This window comes from Varanus komodoensis, unplaced genomic scaffold, assembly GCF_004798865.1.
Source record: "Varanus komodoensis strain SLA01 unplaced genomic scaffold, ASM479886v1 scaffold4, whole genome shotgun sequence".
NCBI lineage: Eukaryota > Metazoa > Chordata > Lepidosauria > Squamata > Varanidae > Varanus > Varanus komodoensis.
In genome coordinates, this window is record NW_025335941.1 from 45,680,100 (window position 1) to 45,702,015 (window position 21,916).

Sequence of the window (21,916 nt, forward strand, 5' to 3'; positions counted from 1 at the left end):
TCAGTAGTGCTGGCACAACGGGTTTCTCCCAAATCCCCTTGCCCAACAAGTGTTCTTGACATTGTTCAAGCACTGGTTTATGCCAGCACAATGTCAGTGAGGCTACAGCATGGACCCCAGAGGATCCTTCCCTATGCCTGGGGCAGCCTTCCCTTCTCTTTTCCTTACATGAGCTTTCATCCCTCATCTTTCTCCAGTTTCTTTAGCAGCAGCAGCAACAAGAACAACAACAAAAAGAATCTTGTAATAACTTACTAACAATTTCATTCTGGCATGAGCTTTACCAGACACTGGACACATTCTTGGTTGTAGGAACTTTTTAATCTGAGGCTAACATTTCATACATAAGGTGCCACGAAATGCATTATTTTGCTGCAACAGACTACAAAGGTTACCCCTATAGAAATGAAGTGTTTCTTGAGTTATTTTCACCTCTACTTAACGTGTTCCACCAGTATTTCTCAGCTCCTTTCTCACCCAGTTATTTATTTATTTATTTATTTGGAACATTTATATGCCGCCCCATTCGCAAAAAGCCTCGGACAAAGTTACTCATTGTCCATCTTGAACTCCACTAATGAAGTTCTGCTTATCTATAGTAAGCTTCTGAAGCGTTCTGAGGAGAAACAGCAAGTGTTTCTGCACTCTGTACTGCATCTATATTGCTGTTGCTGCAATAGAGAAGCTCACTGGTAGGGAAAAGTTGTAGCTGTAACAGACAGCTGCTGATAGAGATTGGCCAGATATTTGGTCATACAGATAGGTTGTGCTCTTGCAGTTATATCCAATGTTAGTCCTACGCATAGCAGATTTATTGAAATGAAGGGGACTTACATTAGACTACCTTTGGATACAACCTACTGGCTGCAACCCATGACCTGTTAACAGAATTGCAGTTTGCAGAACCAGAAAATGATTATGCCAAGCTTGTTTTGCTGTTATGAAGTACACTGAGATGTCATTCACTCTTTGGATCATGTGAATGCACTAGTTGTTTTATATGTGCTATGAATGTAGATGCCTCTACACTTGGCCACCACAATGAGACCTTTTCTGAACAAAGGAGTCATCCTGTGTGGTGGAAATGGGGCCTGCCCCATGCATGTAAAAAAGGCAAGATAAATGTAAGATATACTACATTAATGCCACTAAATACCTGGACAAGTCCTTGAGATGGTGACTATTGAACTAAAAAAAGTCTTGTTTTGTGAATGTGCTAGTCCCAAAGAGCAAGATTGCCTTCTTAAATGCCTGCAAAGTATACCAGAGCATGCTTAGGCAGAAAGTAGGTGCCACAAATGCTAAATTAGAAAACATGCAAAGGCAAGGGCAACTCTGCTCATATCACCTCCCCAAGCTTGCGTATGCATGCATAGGCATGTGCGCATGCACACACATACACACAATTTTGTAAGACAAGCAACATTGTTCTGAGGTGATCAGATACAGTCAAGAAGATTCAGTCCCGAATGTTTGTCCTGTGTGGCAGGTATGCATTAAACCTGTGGAATAACAGATACACATGTGCAAACCCACCTTACAGCTGCCTGTATCCATGCACAGGAAAAAGTGTGTATGCAACACAACACAGAACCTGTTGCAACATGTCCAAACACTCATACTGAAAGGACCCATGTATCTCCCAATTTGCCATCAGTCTATAAATACTTGTCTCTGAACTCAAATGCAAATAGTTAGCTGCTTTTGATCTTTGCTTTATTCAGTCTGCAGTTTCTGCATCTAGAATTGCTTGTGAGAACCACTGGTTTGTGGCAAGCGAGTGTCTTTTGGTTGGCTCCAATAACAAAAGGGCAGCACCATATGGTGCAAGATGGCATCAATTGTCAATGGATATATTGAGAGCCAGTGTGGCGTAGTGGTTAAGAGCATGGGACTGGGACTCAGACGATCTGGGTTCGAGTCCCCGCTCAGCCATGGAGCCAACTGGGTGACTTTGGGCCAGTCACAGGCTCTCAGCCCAACCTACCTCACAGGGTTGTTGTTGTGGGGATAAGGTGGAGGAGGAGAATGATATAAGCTGCCTTGAACCCTTTGTAGGAAAAAGGCAGGATATAAATTGAAAAATAAATAAATAAAATATATGGTCTGCACTGGGGTAGCCAACTTGACTGGGGCACAAGCATAAAAAAGGCTGCTGTGGGTAGGCATAAAAGCCAAGTAACTTTCCTAGAAGTATTCACAGGAAAGTAGGATGGCAGCAGCTAAAGGGTTCCACTTAGCTCTGAAGCAATGCCTGATGCTAGTAAGAATGCACACACACATACAAACACACACACTATAAATCTACTCTATATTATTAAGAAATCCTGTTTTGGAAATCAACTATTTATGCAAAATAAGAAGAGCCTTAGAATACTTTTCTATACCTGTTGCTAGCTACCCTTTTTAAGGCCAGCAGCCATCAAAAGAATGCAAAGAGTCAAGTCATAAAAGGGCAGTAAAGTTCAGAAACGTTTAAATGATATTATGAAAGATGTTTTATATGAAATGTCTATGAGAGTTTTGGGGGGGGGACCTCACAACATTCTGATAAATCAATTTCTTTGTTAAACTGTTCTTCAAAACGTGGAGATTTAAGAATTTAATAAATTTCTATTCAGCCAAGGAAGCTGGTTGCCACCTTTAGAATGGGCTAGTAGACTAACATTGGATACATCCCATAATAGGAAAGAGTGTAGCCATTGCGTCTGGTGTGTGGGCTTTCTAAAGACATCAGGTTGACTGAGGTTGGACATGAAATGCTGAAGAATATGGATTGGATCCGGGAACACTTAGAGCAAACCCATGGAAAACAATGTTCCATCAATTTCAGTGAGTCAGCTTTTAAGCAGGGCTAAGTTTGGATCTAGCCCAACAGATTTTTGGTCCAACAGCTGGACTGATTTTGTGGTATTTTGTCATGGATTCGAATCCTTTTAGTGTGATGCATTGAAAAGACAAGTCTGTAGGTCAGTGGTACTAAAACCTATTGTTTCATTTCAAAGAGGAAGTCTGTAAAGTAATAAAATGACAAGCAGTATCATTTCTTCAGTTGTTGGAACATTATTGAAGCTACATTTTCGTTTCTTCTTCTTATGAGATTCTCTCCATCTGGGTGATGCAGGTATGGCCAGCTACAAATAACAACAAATTGGTATTGGTACTCTAGATGTCACATCCCCTCAATCTCTGCTGACTAGAGGATGTGAAACTCCCCTTCAGGAATTTATGGTGACTTGTAGTTTTCTTCTCAAGCAGCAGTAGTTGACTCCAGCAATAACACTAATAGTAAAGTACAATTCTCTTGCACAGTCTCCATGATCCAACTGAGTGGGGAAGGGCTGTGGCAGAGCATCTGCTTTGCATGCAGTAGGTCATATGCATGGATTTCCAGATACTGCATAGAAAACACCCACCTGAAAATCCAGGGAGCCGTTGATGCTAGTCCAATGGTGCTTGATAGATCAATGATCTGAGACAGTTTAAGGGAGAGTCCTATATTCCTATTCCTGTTTTCTTTAGCATATCTGCACCTGCTGAAATAAATTACTTTGCTGATTGAGTACATGCAGGAATAAACTTCATGTGAGGAGGCACTTATTCTCCAAGGAGTAAGGAATCATAAATGGAGGAGGTAGACAGGAAGGTATTCTCTGCACACAGTAAATGCTAAAGATCCACTCTGCAGAGTTAGGACCTGTGTGGAGAAGACAGGAGTAGCCTTACCCACACCACAGACCTCCATGGCAGATTTGATTGTGTAAACTGACCCATTGGATACCTTCCAGTGTTGAAATAAGATTCTGCTGCTGTTGCAGTACATGGAATAGATTGGTATCCTGCAAGGGCAGGGTGTTGGACCTGATGGCTTTCATGGCCCCTTCCAGCTCTGCTATGATTCTATGATGTTGTACTAGCCTTGGGGAACAAAATGTCTTTGTCTACCCTTAGAAGAAGCGGTGACTAGCCTAGGGGTGATTATATGATAGTGATTAAGAGCTCATCATCTGCGTCAACCCAGAAAATATTAATTTAAAATTAGATACAGTTGAAACTTCGTATGTACAGTTAACATTTGTCAAGGTTTCAGATTTTGTTATATTTAATTTTGGAAGGATCCTTAATTTAAAAAAAAAAAACAGCACCATGGTGTTGTCAGAATGATTTAAGTTTGGCATGCAGGTTTGCTTAACCCTCTGTGACTTGCTGTGTCATCTACACTTGGACAATCTGACCGATGGAGGGTTAAGTCTCTAACATGACCCACTAAGGGGGAAATTACTGGCCAAACGGCTCCTGGCAATTGCTGATGACAGGAATGTACAAGTGATTTTCCTGATGTCTGCACGCAAGCTCCTCGAGCCCCCATGGGCCGTGGGACTTGCGAGGCTGATGCACAACTGACACCTAGCTTGTTACTCCCATTGTCCCATTGTAATGACTAAGGGGATCAAGGTCAACTCACAGGTAAACCAGGAAAATGTATCTCCTTTCCTCAGACACTGGACAAGTGGAAGGAAGTAAGGGAGTAAGCCCAAGAGATTGTGCCACCTCCAGTACACCATTTGTCCAGCAGAACAATCTGTATACTGGGGGCGGGGGCATGTTTTCCTGGCTCTCCTCATACACGACTTCTCTCTCTGGTGGAGTCAGCAGTAGTGAGCCTCTGGAAGCTGCCTAAAAGAAGCAGAGGGGGACAGAAGGTGCAGAGCAGGAACCTCCAGCTTATACGGCCACTTTGGCCTTAAATGTTGTGCAAACACACCCAATGGGTGATATCCAGTGATAATCCTAATGTAAGAAGAGCCATGCAAGAGTAGTCCATTCTCTTCATACAGTTCCTAATTATGCCTAACATGGAATTTGTCCTTTCAACAGCAGCTGTTCACTGGATTAACATTTTCTTCTGGCTTTCCATCACAACCCTATGATCTCTTTGTTGGCCCTGCTTAGTTTAGACCCACTGAAATGAATGCATCTTGTTAGTCATGACTAACTTCAGTTTCATTCATTTAAATCGGTTTGCTGTAATTAGGAGTGACACTGAAGAATATCTAGCTATTATGACTTGTAGCCACCGATAGCACTGCCGTCATTTTAAATCTGTCTAAGTTAGTGGCCATTGCTATAGCCATAATTTAGCAAATACCAAATTCCTTAATTTAACTCTGCAGCATGTGAAGAAGTGCTTTCTGTTGTCTGTCCTGAATCTCCTACCATCCAGCATCATGGGGTGAAGCTGGGTTCTGCTTTCTTCACTTTCTCCACTCCTCCATCATGAGTGTTCTCACATTCAACTGTGCCATCTAAATATAGCAAGAGGAGCTAGGCAACAGTAATATAGTTTTTACAGTAACACAAAGGTTTGGCAGAAAGAATGCTTCATTATAGACATCATGTGACATATATTTAGAATACTTTTCTAAGAAACTATAGCCGTGCTTGTTTTAGAATGCAAAATTGTGCAAATTCTTCTGAGAGTGCCTTTCTCCTAGCATAATTTTGCCTGTTAAGTAACCCAGGCATGATCCAATGAATCAGGTTTTTCCCTGTTTGTTTTTAACATACACATTTTGTTAATGGTAAGTATTAAAGTAGAGAGATTTTTTAAAACAGTCATGCAAACACAGAGAACTGAAGTTTCAAAGGTGAATAATATTAGTTATCTACCATATAAAATTAGAATTCAACTGATCAGTGGAAGAATTTCAGAACTATTAAAATAATTGACATACATTCTAAGGCAGTGGGAGTGTAGTTAACTTATTTGAATATATGACAGTTCTAATTCTTTCTAACTTCAGAGTCTCCAGATTTTTTGTTATGGTTATTCTTGCTGCAGTCAACAGATTGTTCATTCCTAGGAAATAATTCTAAACTCCCTTATAACTCTGCCAAAGGGTACAGGAAGTTCATGATCACTGAGACTGTATTTAAAGCTTCCAGAACTGGAATGCAAGTACTGATAAAAACAGTAATTCAAGCAACAGTTTGTGAAACCGCCTAAGTAATTTGAGGACAAAAACAAAAAGTTTTGTAAAATGAATTTCTATTTGTTTTGCTGATCCAGATCTTGCTAACTACATAAGGCTGTTGTTAATGTTAGCTCTACTTAGGGTAGACTTATTGAAATTAATGAGACTTATTGTAGTCTTCTTCCATTCATTATGTCCCATTCATTTCACTATATTGGATACAACCCATATAGTTCAGTGCATACATAATTTAGAAAAATAAAGAGCACAAACTAATGGAAAATCCTCCTGCATAAGTTCCGTTGAAATTAATAGGAGATGCTTAAGGGCATTATGACACTCCCATTCATTCATGTGCATGAGAACTTGACAGTGGGGTGTACCTACAGTGCATACTGTATGCATAATTCTTCAGTTTGTAGCCCTGGCCACTGAATATTAGATCAAATAAATCTTTATATTGTATACAAAACAGGGGTAGACAGGCTGTTAGGAAGCATGAGGTAACTTCTGTTGAAAATCTGCCTTTGAAAACTGAACATTGAGTTTCCATTTGCATTGGAGGGAAAAATGGTTTTGCTGATGCCAACCTGTAGAGATATATTCATGCAGAAAAGCAAATCCATCTCAAAAGGTTGCACATGTATTTATGATACATTCTCATGTCTGCAGCAAATTCCATGGCAAAATTATACAAAGAGCATTTGGTTATAGGCTTTTGCATATTGTGAAAACATCCTGAATCAAAGAGGTCAAAATTAGCATGGGAATTGTAACAGCTTTGCAGTTCTGAAGCTCTCATTGATGGCAATGTCATGCTTGCTTAGTCTAGATTGAATTTGGCACATAATACATAGGAAAGACTTGGGCTAGTTTTACAGACAATGCTTCAATTAGATTTTCTGTTTCCCACATGTATAACGCAAAACATCTATTGGGCTGAATGTTTATTTGATTTTAAAAGCTCAATTTTCTGCTTTCTTTCTAGCATTAGTATTGAGACATTCTAGATTTATTTATTCCCAGGTTGGCTAATGCTATTGGCACAATTCCACTAATTCAGAGTACAGGCAGGATAGAAACATGATTAGGTCAGGAGCTATGACCTGATGTTAAGGCAACAAGATTTTAGTCCTGGGTTTAGTTGGATCAAGACTTGATCATATAAAGCATTGAAATAAATGAACTGAATTGCATCAGATTTAAACTCAATTCAGTGGTCTATTCTTTGTATAACCAGATCTGTATTTGAGTCATTATATCATGGAAATTGAATAGATTAAAAATGGCACAATCAAATCGCATGTATAAATGAAGCTATGGGGAGATCAACTTTGAAGGCACAACTTCTTTATATGACAATGGTCAGATTTTATTCTTACCAGACTGCTAGCAATTTTTTTTATGTGTGTCTTGCTGCAAGTATCCAATTTATGCTTTTAGGCTCACTGTGTGCCATAAAAAATAATAAAACCTGAATTGGTGTCTGTGTTTCTTTCAGTGCTCTCTGGTACTGTAGTAAATGGTTGACTATTCCTTTTTGTTAATGGTTTTGCTATCTCTGCCAATTCTGCCCTTAGTTCTGTCCAATTCAGGGAACAACACCTGCAGCCCTGCATACTGGAAACAGAGACAGTGCCAGGAATACTCCACCCTTCTGTGCTTGCTTTTAGTAAAACATGTGCTAAGTTTTCCATTTGACTTGACCCATCTTAAGCTTTTGAAATTATTGTTCATTTCATTCTTTGCTACCCCCTTTCAGGTTTAACACTTTTTAGGTTTCATTATGAAATGTGTAAACATTATTTTTCCTCTACTATTAATAGTAACTCTTCCTTCTTCTCCATTCTTCCCATCTCAACTGACATTCCTTAAGAATCCATCTTGAGTATTATTTTCTCTTTGTCTCCCCCTTCCTAAATAACCTTCCCCAATTTGTCATCCTCCGAGTGCTTTGGACAACAGGTCCAATCACCCTTGAACAGGATGAAATCCTATTTTTGGCTCTTTCAAATAGTGCTATAATTTTTGTGGTGGGCACTGTCCTGTGTTTCTTCTTTTGATCTCCTTTCCCCTTCTCTTTCTAAGATTTTGGCTTGTATTTTACCTGACCAAATACCTTTGCACATACTTATGACAGGACAGCATTTGATTTCTACAACATCATTTTAATATCAATTTTAGCCATATTTCTTCTTCATTTCTATCATTATTATTGTAATAGATGATAAAAATCAATAAAATGGTGACTGGGAAGAAAGCATGTGATTGCCATTTTTATCTTTAATTTCTGTCTCTGTTTACCGCCCACTCACCCCATGTACCCTATATAAACCTGAAACTCTGCATTATATTCCTTATGACTGATGAAGTTGGACTATTATCCACAAAAGCTTTTGGATGCATAATTGTGTCCCTCTTTAAGGATCCACAAGATGCTTTCTTATTTTTGCTGCAAAAGGCTGACCCAGCATTCCTTTGGGAATTACCTGCATAAAAATGTCAGTGGAAGGTTTGCTAGCACTTGCGTGCTTGAGAGATAGAGGGGCAGTGAGCAGGCAGGCAGTGGCATCTATTCCTTCTCCTCACCTCTACCATTCTTCAAGTGAATAAGCAGGTTGCCATAGTGAAGAGAAGCAGCAACTCCAGGGGTATCTTGTCAGTGGAGCCCTGCTGGATAGGGACCCTCAGCAGGGCTCCAGCCAGGCCTATCCTGGATGCTTTCTTGACAGGGAGAGCCAGAACCCAGAAAAAGCCACAGAGAAGGACCTGCTCTGCTGTTACTCAACACTGCCATTAACGACAAGCACTGTTTGCATCACAATGGCCAGTGCCCATGTTCTCCCTTGCTTTTGGCTTTCCAATAGCTAAGGGTTATTTCCAAAGTTCCAGGGTCCACCAGGCACAAAAGAGATGCAACATTTGCATCACCTCTCCTGGGGCCAGTGGGCATTGTGTCTTCCTGAATCATTTGTGTCAGGGCAGCTGGGCCATCAGAGGGAGCGAAGGCAGCTATAATCAGCAGAAGCCTAAGAGTGCAAAGATGTCAGGCAGCTATTCCAGTTACAAAGCAGGCAGCAGGCGTAAGCAGCACCAATTGAGTAAAGCCCAAACAAATGCATAGCTAGAAACTAGAAGAAAAGGAGCTGGCACTGTATCCTGGGCAGCTGTTTTTGCACTAGAGTTTACATTTCACAAGGGGAGAGGATACAAGCAAGAAGATGCTCAACCAAGATACATTTTTAAAATACATTTACTTGTCCTACCGTTCAAACCAATGTTGAGAGGGTCACAGAAAAGATGGAAAGTCCTGATAAAGCACTACTGCTTGAGCTTGGACTTGTGGCAGCTGGTGAGGGAAAGCAAGGCCCCCTTGAGGAGGCATATAAGAGAAAGAGCGGAAAAAGCATGGCAGCTGTGTGAAGGAGGGTGTCATGCCAGGATCTCCTGTCTAAGCACTATAACTTACGGTAGCTCTTTCGACTTTGACCAGTCTTCCACAACTTCATGCCCTCCAGATGATTTGGACTGCAACTCCTCACCATTCCCGGCCAGATGCACCAGCCTGGGTATGGCTGACTTTGGTTAAGCTTCACTGAACTCACACAAAATGTTGTGTTTCTTATTTATTTATGTATTCATGTATTTATTTAAAACTTTTATATGCTGCCCATTATGCATGGCATCTCAGGACAGCTTACAATCATTAAAATCAAAATAACAATAAAACAATCCATACCAGTAAAAATAAATAAAAAGCGACTGTTAAAACATTAAAATACTAATTTTCAAAATAACGATTGAATAAAAAGGTTTTAACCTGGCACCAAAAAGAGTAGCCATTCATCATTTGATACTGGTATAAGTCGTCCTCAGCACAGAGCAGTAGGTATCGGGGAGAAAGGTTCTAGCATAGCCTTTTCACCAAGACACTTGTTTCCCATGCATAGGGCATTGCTGTGGGCAACTTGCTCTGCTAATGATCAAAATAAAGCTGCACCAGGCAGAGAAAAAATAGCAGTACAGTATGGCAGTTAGATAAACTTGAGTGTTTCACATTACTGTGGGCTTGTAAAAGGACTTGAACTATGGGGATCAATTTTTAATTGATTGGTTTTTAAATGTCTGTGCTACTATTTCATCCCCAAAGATAATCTCAGGGTGAGCTACATAAGATTATAAAAATATGTAACCATTTAAAAGGGTTTAGGGTTGGTTGTTTGGTTGGTTGGTTGCTCATTTGAGGTGTTTATATTTTGCCTTTTGCCCTGATCACAGGGCCCAAAGAAAGCTGATAACAATAATCTAGAAAGCTTTGGCTATTTGATAATATAGAAATGCAGTAAATCAATAAATACATGAAACTATATATACATGAGAGCACCTCAGAAAATTTCTTAAAAGGCAATGGTCATTTATGAAGGCTCTGGGGGACAATGTTGCTGCTGCCAGGAAGAATGAAATCAGAAATTCTGGCTGCAACTTTGGTCAGAAATCTTTCCTTCCTTAATGGCACTTTGACAAAATAAACAAACTATGGTGTCCATTTAACCTACTGCTAGGAGAAAGGAATTTCACCACCAACAAATAGGACAAAACAACTATGGCAAAAGGCACATGCAAGTTTATATGTATAGACATAAATTTAGATATAAACATTTCAACTTCAATACAAGACACTTCAGCATGGCAGACAAGACTGTGACCAGGTGATCTGCAGGTCTGCTAAGTCAGTTGTCCAGATGTTTAGTGCTGATGGGCACCTTCAGGGCCCTTGCTTATGTTCGCTTCTTATGATCCTTTGGCATCAAGCCAGACTTGGAAAGGACAATCCATCAAATAAGGGCCACCTTCAAAATTCAAGACTGCCCTCTGTAAGTAGGATAGATGGCCACCCTAGAACAAATGTTAAACTGAGTAGGACCAGTCCAAAACATTTTACTATATAAGGAAGAGAACAAAATTATCCCTGCCTTCCCCCCATTCCATGTACAGAAGCTAACCTGGCTGGCAGTTTAATTTGTTTGTGTGATAGTAACGGAATGACATCTTCCACAGCACCTGGTGGCAACAGACTACTGGAAGAGCACAGAGCAACTCTGTTCCCCAGCACAATAGCAACACCCATGCAACTCCTGCTCCTGCGCAAACAAACTCTGCAATGCAATACTGGTTGAGTCCGGAAGCATCACATACATAGGCAATGCATCCTGATGGTCGAGTATGTGGCTAGGACTGGTTGCCTTTCTTCTCCACATCTGGCCAGGACCTCTCCCAATAGCTCTGTCTGTGACATGTTGGAAATAGGCATGACAACCATCCAGCTTAGCCAGCCACAAGCGAGCTTTGCCAGAGGTACATGATTCAGGAGGATGGAATTATCAAGGGGCACTACCCAGCACCCACCCCTTGAAGCAGATGCTACACTATCCCTAAAGGCAAGGCTAGTCCTGCAACTGAACTTATTCTCAACATTTTTCATAGCATGCAATTGCTATTGTGCTTACTTTAGTATCACTTGCACCTTGACCAACCAACCCTCTTAAGAAGATCTGACAAAAACACAGCAGGAAGGACTGTTGTGAATTATTTAGAACTAGATTTGGTGTTAAAATAATTGTAGTTAAGTACAAGCTGGTCTGAACCTGTCAAAGCTGAGTGTACTTCACTTTACCTGCGGTTAGTTCCTTGCTCTTACTTCACTTTTTTCTGGTTCCTTTTGTCTCATTTTTGTACCATTTGGATTAGGGTGTGGCTATTCATCCACAAATATCTATGATGTGCATAAAACCCTCTCAGACAGAATAGCCACAGAACTTTCCTTTTTAAGGAAATGAGCAATAGGCTGTAATGTACAATGAGGAGATAATAATGCTGCAAGCAGAGGAGCAGATGCTGGTGGATACCTTAAAGTACTTGTATGCTACTTTTTGTAACAAAGCCCTTCCAAGGCAGCTATGCGATTGATAATTGCAGTCATAAAACAATTCTAAAAATACTAAAGTCATTTGTAACCACTAAGAACTGGAGAAGCTTATAAGCAGTTTTAAACCAACCCACAATACTTTTAAATGTGTGCTTTAAATAGAATGTGAATGCTGTGGACATCAAAGGATGGTGCTATACATCACATGACTGATGAACATTTGCACATCCAGGGAATAGTTTCCACCAAATTTGAATGAAAGTAATATTTGAGGAGAACCTGTTTTGGACCAAACTTGCTTGGAGCAAAGGATAGGCAGAATAATCCTATGCCCCTTGACAACACCTAGGGGCCATGGGATTTTTCAGATTTTGAGATCTGAGGTTGACAGCAGAGTTCTGCCTTTGGACCTGGGGGCCCATGCTCAGGTTCCCCATCCTCCTACCTATCCACCTCACAATCCCTGTGGAAAGAACCGTGCCAGCTGTTTCTCTGAGGTTGTCACAGTATCTCTGGAAAGGGAGTTTTGGGACAGGGTGGGGAGTGGAGGGGAAAAGAGCAAGGCTGCCAGGCAAACCGCTTATATGTTGTATCCTGGCAGCTCACCAGCCCTGTTCCCTCCCATGCTGACAAGCCATAGTGAGGGGGCTGAAATCAGCTGTCCAGCTGCTTTGCAGTGCAAGAGGGGCATGGAGGGCAGGAGCAGCCTGAGGTGAAGAGGGCCTTTATGCTCTCCCCATTGGAATCAAACAAGTAATCATCCCCATTGGATTGTCTGCTTAACTGACTCCTCAGCCTCCATTCCCTGGGTAGGTCTGTGAGCATTGATACCCTTAGTTGTCAAGTGCTCTCTATACCCAATTCTTGAGGAATGTCTCCAAAATGTGAGGGCATTGCTTAATATCTTATAAGGAACCCATTGTTTTAATTCATGTGATGTGGCATGCTAAAGCAGTACTGGCAAGTATGCATATGTGTGAGCATTTCATTTCACTGTCTACCCTAAATGTATGGAATGGCATTGGGTTGTTTTCCTGAGACTGCTTGTGTTTTTTCTGAAGTTTACTAAATAATGTTACTATTATTTTTAAAAAAACCCATAGACACCCTGCTTGCAGATTTACAGTCTGAGAACTATGCTGCACCACGGAAAAGAAACAGAGAGGCAGGAAAAGTACAACAGCACATTTGGGTATTATTATCCTCAATCTCCTGATACCACTAAAGTCTTACATTTTTGGTTTTGCTCTGTTTTGCAGTTCTGATTACTTCCATGGCATCCACTGCAGTGATAAGCAGAAGAACTTCAGAGATTACCTGCCTTTTAACCAAGCAAAATGGTCTTATTTCAAGTTCATCAGGTCCTTCATCTGTTCATGAGGTAAAAGAATGCACTCTTCTAAAAACTGCCAGGTCATAAATATCAGTATCAAAGGTCTTGTTTTGGAGCCTTCCACCTATAGAGAGAAGGTGGATAGCTCCATTTTTGATTGGCGCATTCTGGATATGTGAGAGTTCCCCACAAAAAGCTTAGGTGATACCTCATTTGCATACCTTTTGGCATCAGATGAGCATGGTATTTAGCAGGGATAAGCAGCTCATTAGCCACTTCCCACAACCTATGATGGGGTTGCCCACCCAGGTGCAAATGAAACCACAACCTGATATGTGTGTGACCAGCCTAACAAGCCATGGAGTGGTTTGTTGCCCTCCAACAAGCCACCCAGCTTGAGGTGGTCTGACTTCACACAACACAAGAACCCATCGTGACCTTCAGTGACAATGGTTTGTTTGTCATGTCATGTTAGCACAGTTTTCATTTTTCAGCTGCAGCAGACTATCGTAACAATCTGCTCTGTGTATATATTGCTTTTTCTCTGCTCTTATCACTGCATTTAGTGTTTTACAGTTTTAAGAACATTCTTTTCATGTAATGTTAATGGTTTGATTTTGTTAAAATGTGTTTATTGTTAGCTATCTTGGAAGCTTTTGCTGAAAGATGATAAAGCAAATGGATGAATTATGAGCACATAACCAACAATGTGCCACAGTTCAAATAAATTCAAATAAATCTGGAATAAACCTCAAGTTGAACCTTTCTACAATTTTATGTTAATACTTTGTTCCAGAAAATGTTGCAATTCAGTGGGATCTGTAGTCTATCTCCTCAGCCTTTTGAGAATGCTTTTTTGCAACGTACTTTTTGTGATGACTTCTATCATCAGTTGATTCTTCTTTTTCTTTTTTGCCATCTGATGTGGCTGCCGTTCCACAGATAACAGTTCCTAAAAATGTTGTGGTTTTTTACACTATGTTTTAAACTATGTTTAACCAAAAGATTGTTTTTTGGGAAATACTGAATTTGTTTCCTTTTTGCAACGAAACCTGTGGTTTTATTTTTAACCACTTTGACTCTACAAAGTTTGCAATAAAGTAGGATAAACAACATTTAATCTTTCATTATCTAGTAATGCAAGTAGGCAATTTCAGGGCCAATTTGTGCCTACAAAATATGTTTCCTTTCCTTTTCTTTTTTACCTGTAAGGGGATCTGTGGACAACTGCTTCGCAGTCCTACTTAGATGTCACCATTGCCACCTTCCTCCTAAACATTACAAGCTTTGAGAATCAAGATCTCCTTTGTTCCTATACAGTCCCTTCTGTATAATCCACTCAGAAGAAACGTCCTCCTCCAAGGCTGGATTTAGGGCAGTCAAATATCCAGGGTGCTGGGCTTCGGGCATGCCTGTCACAGGCTATTCACAGAACTTTTTGCTCAGCAGTGAAAGAAATAGCAAAAGAGGTTGTTTTCAGTTGTCAAGTGTGAAGCTGGCAACACTGACATGTGCGGCTAGCATTGCATTAATCTTTATTCAGTTTCCACAAACCTCTTACAACGTTCTCAGCCACATCCTTGGGATATAGAAAGGGCATGGCATCACCAATCAGTCAGTGAGGACCAAACTAGAAAGGTTGCAGCATTGTCTTTTTTCCTTGTTACTTAAAAATAACTGTTAGAGACCTAATCCAAATTAATGGCCCCATTAGTGGGGAGTGTGGGATAGGGGGAAAGCGATGGTTGAATAGGGATTTTGCTTTTTGCTCCTGGTGGGGTCCCTTGGCTGGGTCAGGGCTTCCATTCCTGTTATATGCATTGCTGGAGGAGGAGGGGGAGACGAGGAGGAGCTGGAGGGATACATCCATTCCCTAACTCTTGCCCCTATATACTGCCAGCCCCCTCACTGCTTCCATTCCTTTGTGCCCTCTGGAATTGTTGCTCACTAACCCAGAATGCAGGGACCCTTCCTTTGCATTTTTTTCTATCCTTCCTTTCACCTACTTGGCTAGAATAAGGTCTGTCCCTTCAAACCCAACACTGGCACCATTGCTTTTTTACCCTTTGCAAGTTTTGTCTTATCTAACACTCTTCGCTAGCTCTCCCTTTCCAGTTTCTGGCTGTCCCCACCAAGAACCCATCACACTTTTGCACTTTCCTGCATCTCATCACTGCATAATACGTTGCTGTTCTGCATCTCTGTCGCAGCTCCCTCCCAGCCCTCTTCTCAGATCTCAGAGCCTGGCTAGCCTTCTTCTGCACTGACAGCAACTCCAACTCTGTTTGTTGGCAATTTCAGCATTCATTAGTCCTCACTGCTTCCTTTTATCCCATTCTGTGGTCCCTTGAGGCTCACAGCTAGTAGCATCCAGCAGGACTCAGAAGCAAAGCAAGAAGAATATAGGACCTTGGATAGCTCCAAGTGGATTGTGCTGGCTGGAATTCTCTCCTAGTACACCTGAAAAAGAATGTTGGCCATGTCTGCACAAAAATGGGGGCCAGGGTGGGGGTTTGGGAGGAGATGCCACAGTGGCTTCTTTTCTCTGCACCCTGCATGCCACATAAGTCACTTGATTACGCATACGACACTCAGCATCCCATGTTGTCGAAGCCCTGCAAGTGCACAGCAGGGATTCTGGGGTGGTTTCCAAGCCACCCCTGCTGCATATCTCACCATGTTTAGACAACACAGGAAGCTGCATGCTGCAAGGTGACTAGGCAAATCATGTAGTATGCAAGAGGCAGGATAAAGAGGCACTGTGGCTCTCTCCCCCCATCATCCCTGTGATTGTTTGGAACTGGAGATTGTCTCCATTAATACTAATGGAAGTCTTATGTAGGTGGACAAAGCCTGTAGACCTGACTTGCACATTCATGGAGGGCAAATGGAACATAGTGGTTTATTTCTCCTCCCTGTGCATACTGGCATGCTGGGTGAATTAGCATAGTTACCCTAGCAAACCATGACATGGTTTATCAGGTCATGTGAACCTGGACAAGGTGGCTTGTTGTGGATAGCAAGCTACCCAAAATCTTACAGCAAACAATGGGCTCTGGGTAGCTCGTTAGCCACTCCAACAAGGTGCTCCGACTGGTTTGCATGCTGCAGCAAATGATGCTGCTGGAGGTAATTGTGCACATTCTCCCAGCATGCACAGAGAGGGGGGAAAGGTTCCATGGTTGTTGTTTTTTCTGTGATCATGCAAACCTGGTCATTGTGTGATCAGCTTTGCCCATCCTAGAGGAGAAGACTGAAAATGTCTTTGCCTCATTAGCAGCCTGAAACTTTTGCAAGGGTGGGGACTTGGAAGTTCTGGTGGGGATTCATCCTCTGGGCCAGAGTATAAAGACAGGGCTGAGTCCTCTGGCCAGAAAGGCCGTGAATAAGGCACCAACTAATGTACCCTCAGGAAGTAGCTTGGATCCATCCTCATCAAAATCCCCTGCTGAACACTAGAACAGATCTTTGGCTGTTAAATAGTAGAGAAATGAGAGCCAAGGCCAGGGGGACATGTCATATTATCCTTCCCCTTTAATCACCAGTGTTAGATGGACTCCCCCCCCCCCCACAGTGCCCCCTGCTGGTCTCTCAAACTTGTCCTCACCAGGAACAGCTCTGGGCCTGATCTCTCTGCTTTGTGGAATTCCTGTTGTCCTGATATCACCCTCTCCCCTTCAACAAGACACACACCCCAGTTCCCAATTTCTGCCTCCTGCTCATTCTGTGAAGCAATCTGAGAGCACAGTCTTTAAAAAAGAGAGGTTTACCAGGTGCAGCGTGTCAGGGAGTTGGCTGTCGCTCAGAGAACAAGGAGTCATCATGCTGGTTTTCTGACTCACTAGTCACAATAACCCTATAAACACAGTAAAAGGGAGCCTGAAAAACTATGGCCACTATAGAATTCAGGCAACTGAGTTCATTTAAACATGTACTGGTATTAAATGGAATGCATGAAGCTGCCTTAAACAGATTCAGGTTGTTAGCCCATTTTATTCAGCATTGTCTGCTCTGATCTAGAGAATCTGGAGGGATCTGTTCCAACCTTGCTCTTCAAAATCATTTGAACTGGGTGTTGGAATTGAGCCTGTGCTGTACTCCAGCTGGATCAAACTCATTATGAAAGTGGATCTGATGGGACGCCAATTTGGCATTTGAGTGGCCAAGCATAGAAGTACCAATTTAGCGTATGATTTGTTTAAGAAGGGATATAGGCAACTGATAAGACACATAACTGTTTGCATAGGCTGGCAGCCTATGCATTGGCACACTCTCAGACTTGGCCTTCTCTTCAGACTGTACAGGGAGTATAAAGTCCTCTCCAGAGTTCACCAGTGCTGGAGGACATGCTACAACTGCTACAACTGTCTACTGTCAGGATGACATAAAGGGTTGTTGGACTCCGCAGTCTCCAGATTATCTCCATCTAATGAGACAGCCTGCCCTGACTCAGGCAGGTCAGCCAGGAGCTTGCACTTTGTCTCCAGCTCTTCCTTGTTAGACAGATGGCTTCATATCTAAGGATATCACAACAAAACATTCTCTTTTGCTTGTTTTGCCTGTTGGTGGGTGAAATTCAGTATTCTGTGCTGATTAGAGCAGTTAGAAATGGGTTATCTGAAAGGGGTCATGAGGCCTTTAAGTATTTATAAGTCTATAAATACCTGAGGAGAATAAGTGATATTAAAATAGTGTAATGGGCTAGAATATATATTTTCCCTCCCTCCAATGCAGATTGAAAGCAATGTTGAAGACCTCCATTGTTCCCAGAATTCTCAAAGCACCGAGAATGTCTACACAACAGCCAAGGATGTAGAAGTTGATGTGCTTGAAAACGTCAACATAAAAGCAATAGTAAATATTTCAGAGCACATCACCTGTCTTTGGATTTTTAAAGAGACCCAGACTGATTGTAATTCCTCTCTGGATATGGAGAACAGGTAATGATTTAAAAAAGGAACCTTTCATATTACCTCTGATTCAAGAAAATATTGAAGGCATGAACATCTGGGAAAAGATTGCATAAATATTTATTTATTTAAAACATTTTTATCCCATCCTTCCCAATAAAATGTCTCAGGACAGTTTACAATGATTAAAAGATGGGATGCCAGTAACAGATAAGACACAGAACGACGTACATAGGATGCACTGGCACACTGTCGGGCTGAGCAGACTTGGCCTTCTCTTCAGACTGACTGTACAGGGGGATTAAGGTCCTCAGGGGTCCCAACTAGGGATTCTCCAGAGTTCACCAATGCTGGAGGACCCAGTGTAGCTTCCCTGGACATACACGAGCTGGTACTTGAGGTTCCCTGCCCATGAAGTAGAAATACAGCTGCCACAGCTGGAGTTGCAATAGAATTTTAAAAATACCCCTTGTGGAAGGGCACATTGGAAACTTCCAGACAGTGAAGCAAAGAAAAAGCCCAATCTGGCTATGTCTTTCTTCTATGGAGTTATTCCCGTGATATCTAATCTGGTCCCAAGCACACAATGCTGAGAGCCAGTGTCATGCAACACTGAAGTCTTGGATTGGAAGTGAGAAGGTCCTGGTTCTGGTCCCCACTCATGCATGAAGCTTGCTGGGTCACTCTGGTCCAGTTCCTGTCTCAGCCTAACCTATCTTACAGGATTGTTATGAGGGTAAAATGGAGAGGAGGCAAAATATTATGTAACCTATCTTGGGTCCCTAGCAGGAAAAAAGAATATGAATAGCATTGATACAATTATTAGTAGTTTACATTACATTTATATCCTGTCTTCCTTTATCTTGCAAGGAAGTCAAGGTGGCTTACAAGATTCTTTTCCTCCTCATTTTATCCTCACAACAATAACCCTGTGAGGTAGGCTAAGAATAGGTGACTGGCTCTAAGTCATGGCTGAGTGGGGACTAGAACCCAAATCTTGTGACTCCCAGCCCAGCTTTCAAACCACTACACAACACTGGCCCTTTTCATTAAAGCAAATAAAGGTTGGTCTGCTTTTTCTTTCCTTGTTTATCATTTAGGTTTGCTTCCCTTTACCCTATAATTATTTTTTTTAATGGAACCTTTCTTCCCTGTCTTACAGGCATGTCGTATCTGTGGAGTTTCGTAATATCTGGGAGACACAGGCAGGAAATCACACACTGTTCATTAAAACTGAAACAAAGAACTACACAGTGATATTTACACTCTATGTAAGGAGTAAGTATGGCACAGAGGGAGAAGGCCAGCTGGGCCGCAGCTTGAAGAGGGACTGGAGGATAGGAATGATGAGCACCTGTGCACCAGAATTTGGATGAATGAAACAGCATGGATTGGTGGGGCATTCCCCTTTCCTTATTTGAATATCCGGCTGCCTTTCTTTCAGTTCTGTTATCATGTGTCATTTTCCCCACATCACTTGTTTCATTTTAAGTGTAGGCTCATCTTAGGGAGAAACTTTGGACTGCTCCAAGTCAAAGAGTGCTCCTTAAGGTGGTCTGATGCCTAAAATGTCATCCTAATCTGTTGATATTGTGGCCCGTCCCAGCCTCGCCCTTCGAAAATAACAATGTATTGCACTAGGTTATCAAAGACCCAACAGATATTTCTTCAAGGTGGCTACATCTTTCTGTTTTACTCTAAACTAAGCACAGTTGGAATCATCAATCTAGCCTAAGGTGCAAGGGGTCTCTGTTCGTTTGCTCCTGACAGAGGCCCTCCCAATCTGGAACGAGCCCACTAGGGTTGCACATTCAAGATTCTGCAGTCTATTTCCCTAATCCCAAATGATGAGGGCAATGGGACATCCAAAGCAAGCTCCATTTTATTCCTGTAGTCAGGAAGAGTGAGCTTAAAAATACATTGGCAGACAGTTTTGTTGTCATTCTAATATATCAAAATGTAGAAGCAGTCTTAAAGTGTAATGGCTGGAGGAGGGTAGCAAAATCTTAGTTGCTGCTTCACAGTGAGGTGCTTTATATGTCTGTCTAAAGGGGAATCCATTCGCATCTTTAGTCCAGGGTTTACAGAATCACCTAGTTCACCTCTGTGGATCAGGGAACCATGCACATGTAATTTTCATTGCCAGTAATGATCCTACAGGACTCTGCTTCTGATCAAGGTAAGCAGAGCTGAAGGTGGATTTTTAAAAAGAAAATCCCACATTATTTTCCTTATTTAAATTGCCTCCAAAACCAGCTACTGGCTACATTCCAATGAACATGTCAGCTTAATGAACTCAGCCTGCAAGAAAGGTATCTAGTAAAGTCGTATCATCATCGAAGTATACCATCAAGCAAAATGAATACAAGCATCATTCAATCAATAAACAGTTTTCATTATTTTCAATAGGAAGCCCAAGAAAGCCATATTTCAGAAAAAATGAACTTTCAAGAAATGTAAGCTGTGTATCAGAAGGACACCCTAAACCAACTCTTGAATGGCTCTCTTGCAGTGACCCTGATAAAAGGTAATTTGATATTTTGTTAGCAACCAAGCCAGTTTTCTGCTTCTTTTGCATTCTATGCGTACAATAGATCTTATTACTGAGAGAAGAAACTACATGCCCAATATAAGCAAGTTTAATGCTCTATGAAGGGAAATTTTTCTAAATATTTCTGTAGAATTTCATATAGATCATAAGCCGAATATGAGTCAACAATGTGGTGTGACTGCAAGAAGGGCAAATTCTATTTTAGGCTGCAGTTATAGACATTTCACTTCCAAATCACTTGAATACTAGTTCTCCTTTACTCAGTACTGGTTATACCTCATCTGGAGTACTGTATCCAGGTCTGGACACCACAAAAAAACAAACAAAAAAAAAAAACCCAGACAAGCTGGAAAGGGTCCAGAGGAGGGCAACAAGGATGATGCAGGGACTGGAATCAAAGGCCTGTGAGGAGAGATTGAAAGACCTAGGCATGTTTAGCTTTGAGAAGAGAAGTCCAAGGAGAGATATGGTAGCACTCCTCAAGTACTTGGAAGGCTGTCACAAAGAGGAAGGGCAGGATCTCTTCTGGATCATTCCGGAATGCAGGCCATGGGCTCAAGTTACAGGAAGCCAGGTTCTGGCTGGACATCAGGAAAAGTGTCCTGACTGTGTAGTATGACAATGGAATGAATTGCCGAGGGAGGTTGTGGGCTCTCCCACACTGGAGGCATTCAAGATGCAACTGGACAGCCATCTGAAAAGGATGGCTTAACCTGGAGTCCTGCAACAGTGGGGGTTGGACCCGATGGCCTTCTGGTCCCTTCCAACTCTACTCTTACATGTTTCTATGATTCTGTATCTGTTTGATGAGATTCCCCCCACCCCAAAGGGGAAAGCAGCGACACCCAAAATCAAATATGTATGAGTTTATTGGGAATGCCAACTTTTTAGCTTTACTGTTTTTTAAAATACATCATGTATGAAGGGGTTTTTTAAAAGTTAGGGAGCCAATTTTAGACACTTTTGAACCAATGTAAGAGAAACTTCTGGCTGTACACTGAAATGTCCTGGACTTGCTCCAGATTTGAAGTGAGAAGTTGCTCAGTTTGAGCTAGGAGGAATCAGTTGGTGTCCTGGATTGGCAAAGTTAAGAGGAAATGACAAAAACCATTATAGGCACAATCATGTTTCAAAAGAAAGGAGTCCTACAACTCCCAGCATTGCCCAGCCTGTATGACTTTCTTCCTAGGACTTTCTTCCTAACTCTAAATATGTGAAGGA

The 21,916-nt window shown here is 41.6% G+C and overlaps 1 protein-coding gene across 1 annotated transcript in view; it reads left to right on the top strand.

Annotated features, from left to right (window-relative positions):
- FLT3 (fms related receptor tyrosine kinase 3) overlaps window positions 1-21,916 on the top strand; it is a 67,743-nt gene that overhangs the window by 6,637 nt on the left and 39,190 nt on the right. The window contains exons 2-5 of the mRNA XM_044442640.1: window positions 13,161-13,282; window positions 17,969-18,174; window positions 19,307-19,422; window positions 20,554-20,671. Coding sequence (XP_044298575.1) covers window positions 13,161-13,282; window positions 17,969-18,174; window positions 19,307-19,422; window positions 20,554-20,671 — 562 coding nt within the window. The remainder of the gene's footprint in view (window positions 1-13,160; window positions 13,283-17,968; window positions 18,175-19,306; window positions 19,423-20,553; window positions 20,672-21,916) is intronic.